This window comes from Wolffia australiana, chromosome 9 (assembly GCF_029677425.1).
Source record: "Wolffia australiana isolate 7733 chromosome 9, ASM2967742v1".
Classification (NCBI taxonomy): Eukaryota; Viridiplantae; Streptophyta; class Magnoliopsida; order Alismatales; family Araceae; genus Wolffia; species Wolffia australiana.
This window is the reverse complement of record NC_135843.1, coordinates 12,706,811-12,713,144: the sequence shown is the minus strand read 5'-3', so window position 1 is coordinate 12,713,144 and position 6,334 is coordinate 12,706,811. Positions and strand designations below refer to the sequence as shown.

Genomic DNA, 6,334 nt, shown 5'->3' with positions numbered 1-6,334 from the left:
TATATTTAATTATAAATGTTTGACCATAATTACTTAAACAATAATGTTATTTAATGTCAAAAACAGTTGTTTTACTTAATGGAAATAATTAGGGGCAATTTTAATAATTATTTTACAAAAATATTTAAGAGCTATGTAAATCGTAAGTTGACATACTCCCGATTCCAGGGATTTTAAACCGAAAGCGTGGGTGCCCTCGGCCATTCGGCCTCGAGAACCGCTTCGCTGCTGCTTTTGAAACCCTGAAACTGCTGAACTCCAAAACTCCAGCACCGCACATCGAGACTTCCTGAGTTTCTGGTGCCTTCGAAAAGCCCTTCGCTTTCAGGTGATTTCGGGATTCGGGTTTTAAACTGAAAACGCGGTTTTAGGTAAGGCTGATTTTTACAGTCTATGTACACAATCTAGGGTATTTAGGCTGACTTTTTAGATTGAATTTTGACACTAACTGTAACTCTACTATGACCACATTAAGAACCAAAATTATAACTTCTTTTACCTGTCCTTTTGAGTGGACTTACCAAACATGTACCCTTGCTACAATAGTTCATTTAATGGGCTCTATCCTACTTTATTCTGTTAAGCAAATAATGATAAATGATAAATTTTAAAGAGCTTTAAAACTGTATTTATTTTTTGATGAAATATTTTTTTCCTAGAAAAGTTAAAGGTAGCAGCATTTTTTGAAGTTGTTTTTGGAAAACAACGTTTAATTGGGCCACAGGGTGAAAGGTTGAGTTCATTCCTCCATGACGTCAGCTTCTACTTCGGCCACCAGTTTCTGCTTCAATGGAGTGATCTTTGTAGACAGCACCTCTGAAGAATTGAAAACAAAATAAAAAATTAATAGTTGCCTTTTGTTTTCTTCATGGGAGGAAGGAGAGATTCCCGTCACTATTTGTATGAATTGTTAATATGTTTTAATAGCATCATGTTGAGGTCTTCCTTATTTTCCCAAATTATCATTATATGAGTACCCATTTTGCAGAAAGAATGATCCTTCTAAAGAGATAAAACTTGAAGGAAAGGAATTGATAGAGATTTTGAGAGAGAGGAATAGAGATAGAGAGGTGAGATAAGATAGAGAAAAGAAATGGAGAGAAACAACAAAAGGAGAGGAGTAGAAATGGAGAGGTCAGGTGAGAGAGAGAGAGAAAAAAAAAGAAGTATAGAGATAGAGAAGATACAAGGTGCACACATAGAGAGGAAAAAAAAGAAAATATATGAATATGCATTCCGACTTTGGTGTTTGAATGAGCCTTAGAGTAGAGAGAGCTTGAGAGAGAGGAAAGGAGGTTACAAAGATGAAAAAGAAAGATAAGAGAGATAGGGAGAGGGGAAAGTAGTATAGGGATGGACAAGAGGCTAAGTATATAAATATATAAGGAGAGAGATATGAATATATGTTTGGCTTTTGGAGAGGGAATGGCCCCTGGAATTGAAAGAAATCTTGAGAGAGGAAAGGAATGGTGTAAAGGTAAGGTAAAAGAGTCAGAGAGAAGCTGAGACAGAGAGAGAAAGAGGAGAGTAGCATAGAGATGAACAACCAGCAAGGTATACATAGATAGAGAGATAAAATAAATATGATAATAAACTTGGCAAATGGTCAAGGACAGAGAACAGAGCTTGAGATAGGAATGGAATGGTAGAGAGAGAATTTAATTACCTGTGGCCTTGGTAAAGACCAGTGGAGTAGAGAGAGAAAGATAGATGAGTGGAATCTATACACAGATAGAGAGAATGTAATTACCGGTTTGGCCTTTGGTGAAGGAATATCCCTTGGAGCTGACGTAGGTCCTGGGATTTGGCAGCTGGAAGTTGCGCAGGTACTCCACTTGTCCCTTTATTTATAGAAAACACAGAGAAAATACATTAGTGATGGAGAAAACACATCGAGACTGTCTGTTTTGAGAATCATACCCACTAATGATTAAAACACACCTTTGTAATGACGCAAACATCCACGTTACTACCACTTCCAAGATCATTGAAAATGCCAGAGCATATGGCTTCAGACACTAAGCTTATTCCTTCGTCTCTCTGCCAATAAAATACACGGACTTAGTAGGATAATCATCGATGGTTCATCGCATCCAAACAGCATTGGCGTGTGACATTGGCATTGGCTGGTATTTTTCAAACTAAAATATAGCTAAATTATGGCTGAAGTTGATGCAGGGCGACAGCCGTCTGTGATATCCCCATCATCTTAAATGTAAAAAACCATCAGAGGTAACCTCGTCAACATCATCGTTAAACAATTCAACATCTACATAAAGATTGATGACGTTAGCGATGAAGTTGATGTTGACAAGTGCTGATCCCGAATCAGCAGCTGATTAAGAGGACTGAGAGAGGGCTGAGAGAGAGCAAGGGGACGGAGAGACGACTTAGAGTAAGATCATCTCTCTTCCTCATGTGTGGTTTGGGAGAGACGATGTACAGTAAAGAGAGAGACGTGAGTGAATGCGACAGAGGTTTGAGAGATAGCGCACAAAAAGAACCTCTCTCTAAGAAGAGGACAGGAAGAGGAAGAGAGTTGGATAGAAGATTTGAGATAATTATATAAGAAAGTTTTAGTGAAATAAGTTTGCGAGAGAGATGGCTTCAGTAAGATCCTCTTTCTCCCTATAATCAAAGATTAAGCACAGAGAGATAGAGACTATGCGTGTTTGTGTTTGTTTGTTTGTGAGTGTGTGTGTGTGTGTGTGAGAGAGAGAGAGAGAGAGAGAGAGAGGCATACAGTAAGACCCTCTCGGTATTTGGATTCAAAAACTGCCATGGCAGCCAGAGAACCAGATCCCATAGTAGCATAAGGGAGAGTATCAGTTGAACCATGCGGATAGATCTGCAGAAGTAGAAAACATAATTTGTTTAAATTTCCAGCAATACAAAATCCAGCAATATTTAGCAGAAATTAATATTGTATGAATAAAATTCAACAACAAGATCTTAAAAAAATAATTAAAAAAAATTCAACAATATGTAATGTGTTGTACCGTGTGGAGATGAGGACCGGTGACATCAACACCGCCCAGAACCAGAGCAGCACTGACGTAACCTTGGTGGCTGACAACCCATTTAAATAAATTTAGTACATCAGTTAAAAATGACAATGAAATACCGATTGGGATTTTAAGGTTTATATTCTATAAACCTGAATAAGTGTGTTTTTAAGAGAGTGAGAGCAGTGACAACCCTTGACTCACGGCCTGTGGCATATCGGTGCAATTGAAGCTGGGAGCTGACCATGTCTGCAAAAATAAATCCCATGAGTAATTATGCAAAACACTTTGTTTTCAGGATCGTTTGCCAAAACTGGACGAAGACACCATCGTCATCCAGAAATCGTTTTTGCCATCATCACAAGTGCAGTGATATCTAGTAAAAAATGAATGATGATGACCAGGGGAGGGAGTAGGGATTGAGTAATGTAGAGCCGTATGGTTTTCTGTAATCATCATCTGTGGTATCCGTCAGTCAGAAAGTAAAAGAATACTGATATCGAGATCTGTAAAAGTGCTTGACAGAATAACAGTTTACAGTAACAGATTACTGTCGCCTTGGGACGATATTTGATGACGGTAATGTTAAGAGGGTGACAGTAGCAATAATGTTATTGTTAATGTTAAAGAGAACAGTAAGTGAAAGTGGTGGAGGCAGTAGGGGCAGCGGAGGTACTGGGGGGGCTTTGGTATCTGTTGACCATTTCTGGTATCGGATCTAGGAAGCTGTCATTCATATCCATATGTTAATGCTACCGGATAACGGATCCGATATCAGATTCCAATATTGGAACAATAATTCATAGTACCATGTGCATTAGTGGATACCATATACTGACAATGACGTGTCTGCAGGAAGTTTGGACCGCAAATGTCATGCTCAACATTATCTTATAGAATAACGACGGAGAGGGGGAGATGGGAGGGAAAGAGAGAGACGCAAATGTCCGTAGGATAACGATAATAGATAGAGAGAGTTGCAACTCAGAGAGAAAGTGATAGAGAGAGTCTTAAAAGAAATGATTGAAAACAGAGACACAGAGAGTGAGGATAGAGTATAATGATAGGATGAAGACTAGGATGAACATGAAAACACAATTCATCATCGCCATCCTAGTTGCAGGACCAGTGATGATGACAATGAGACCTTCATCATCATAATTAGGGATGATGAACCCTTCTTTTCCTGCTTGATCGTCATTGTCATGGCCATCAGGGATAGTGAAACTTTTTTTCGTTTTGAAAAGGTCCTTCATAGGACTTATCACATGAAGAAAAGAAACGGAGCAAGAAGGGCACGCTGCTTTTCAAGATCAGGTGGCAGCGACGAGGGCTGGAGCTGAGAGATTCTCTCATGCCGAAGGGAACGCACATCCAGCATATTCCTCTATTCCATCCTCTCTGTTTATCCTCCTCTCGTTCTCCATTGTCAACGCCTACTGGGACTACATTCTTGACTACACACATATATTGGGAATATATGTCCTTTACTATTGATCCTTTGACTTTGTTCCACAAATATTACTGTCCAATTCTGGTCCCTCAACGGGATAGATACATGCTTCAACTTAAAAATGGATGTTAAACTCAACTGATGAGTTGATAATTTAAGTATAACAGAGAAAAAAAGTAAAAGTTCTGACAATACCGGTCACAGCTTCTGTGTCCGCAGCAGTTCCGGCACCGCAGCAGTATATATTTGGTGCCATGAAATGGATTTTCTCACAGTTCTTATCAGCGACGATTGGTCCTTCAGTAGCCCTGGTGTCTGCTCCCAAAACAACACCATCCTAATGAAGAAAAAAACTAAAAAAATTTCAAACCCATAAAAAATAATTATTTGTTGTAAACTTTCAAAAACTAATTTGTAACATGTCAGTGTCGTCTAAAGTGATCAGATAGCACGCACCCTCATACGACAGATGAGAACATTAAGGAACTAAATAGAACTAGGTTTCATTACATGGTAAACGAATAAAAGTGAGAAGAAATACGTCAAACACACTATGTGAACATAGAGGTGACATAAAAAATTAGACATAACTTTTCAAATAAAAATAACTAAGCAGAATTTTAAAACTGAGCATTGATAGTCATAAGCAAAACAACCCATATGAAGCAATTTTGGAGATTGGAACCGAACTTACCTGAAAAACCAAACCCACAATGGTGGTACCCGTCTTCAGATATGACGGGCGCTTCAGACCTTTGGCAGCGAGAAATTCATTCCTGCGGCACAAATCAAAGTCGAAGCCACCTTTTGCTGGAGCTTCCATCACCATTTTGCAGATGCTGGAAATTAGTCAAATTTGACAAATCAGTTGAAACAACAGCTGATGATGAACAACAGCTGATGATGAACAACAGCTGATGATGAACAACAGCTGATAATCAGAACTACGTGGTTCATAAAATAACAGAGCAAATACAACTTTGACAAATAAAAGTGCTTCCACCACCATTTTGCAAATGCTGGAAAAATGTAATGAGAAGGGGTCAAAATAAAAAACAGCTAATGATGCACTGGTTGAAACTTTAAAAAATGAGAAACCACATGGTTCATAAAAATAATAGAAAAAACATAACTTTGACAAATAATAGAGCTTCCACCACCATTTATCAAATGATACAAAAAGTAAATGAAAATGGGTCGAATAAACGACAGCTGATGATGCAATAGTTGAACCGTAGACAAATAAGCAGGTCAAGGTTGGTTCCTAAAGACGAGCTAACTAGATGTTTTGCGGCATTATCAACACAAAATAACAGATACCGGGTTCTTATTTCGGGTAAATCAAATAAAGTACCAAAGAAGTTACAATTTTCTTTGAAATATCCATTAAAAGAGTGTTCAGATGTTCTCGCGCGAGCCATCTAAAGCGAAATGGAGCACAGGCAGATAAAAACAAGACTTCTAAACATAATCGAGCGCCGATCGCCCAAAAAAAACACGAAAAAGATAAAGAAACTAGGAGAAAAACAGGAAGAAAAGGGAGATTTTCGCCATACCTTAATCTTCAGACGAGAAATTCAAGGGCGACCAAAATCACACCGCTAAGATTTGGTAACTTGGAGCAGAAGAATTCTACCGCTCTGATACTAAGCCGGTACTATATATAATAGGGCTATTTCTCTGCCCAGAAAAACCCGGTTCGTCTTTCCCGGTTCAGCGAACCGAGCCCGGTCGAGAGGCTTGTGGACGGATGACGTAATGGGCGTCCGTTACGTCATCCATTTAGTGGACAGAAACGGAACGGAGCGGATCGGCAGACTCTGTGGAGGACTGCAGGCCAAAATGTCGTTCCGTCCCGTTCCGTCCCTTGTATACC

The 6,334-nt window shown here is 39.0% G+C and overlaps 1 protein-coding gene across 1 annotated transcript; it reads right to left on the bottom strand.

Moving 5' to 3' along the window:
- Positions 1–628: 628 nt before the first annotated feature.
- Positions 629–6,101, bottom strand: LOC144707839 (proteasome subunit beta type-7-B-like). The gene is made up of 9 exons (XM_078581087.1): positions 6,015–6,101; positions 5,153–5,297; positions 4,654–4,795; positions 3,158–3,254; positions 3,000–3,069; positions 2,744–2,848; positions 1,942–2,040; positions 1,751–1,841; positions 629–816 (listed from the first exon to the last, which is right to left on the bottom strand). Exons 2-9 carry the CDS (start codon positions 5,285–5,287, stop codon positions 740–742), a joined length of 816 nt encoding a protein of 271 aa, XP_078437213.1. The 5' UTR covers positions 5,288–5,297; positions 6,015–6,101; the 3' UTR covers positions 629–739.
- Positions 6,102–6,334: the final 233 nt, after the last annotated feature.

What these genes read in the sequence shown, in the direction of transcription:
- LOC144707839 (XM_078581087.1), bottom strand. Translation starts at nt 5,287, where the DNA reads ATGGTGATGGAAGCTCCAGCAAAAGGTGGCTTCGACTTTGATTTGTGC. An exon ending in AATACCGAGAGGGTCTTACT is followed by an intron (nt 2,041 to 2,743) that starts GTATGCCTCTCT and finishes TTTTATTGGCAG; the next exon opens with AGAGACGAAGGAATAAGCTT. An exon ending in ATGTTTGCGTCATTACAAAG is followed by an intron (nt 1,842 to 1,941) that starts GTGTGTTTTAAT and finishes CTATAAATAAAG; the next exon opens with GGACAAGTGGAGTACCTGCG.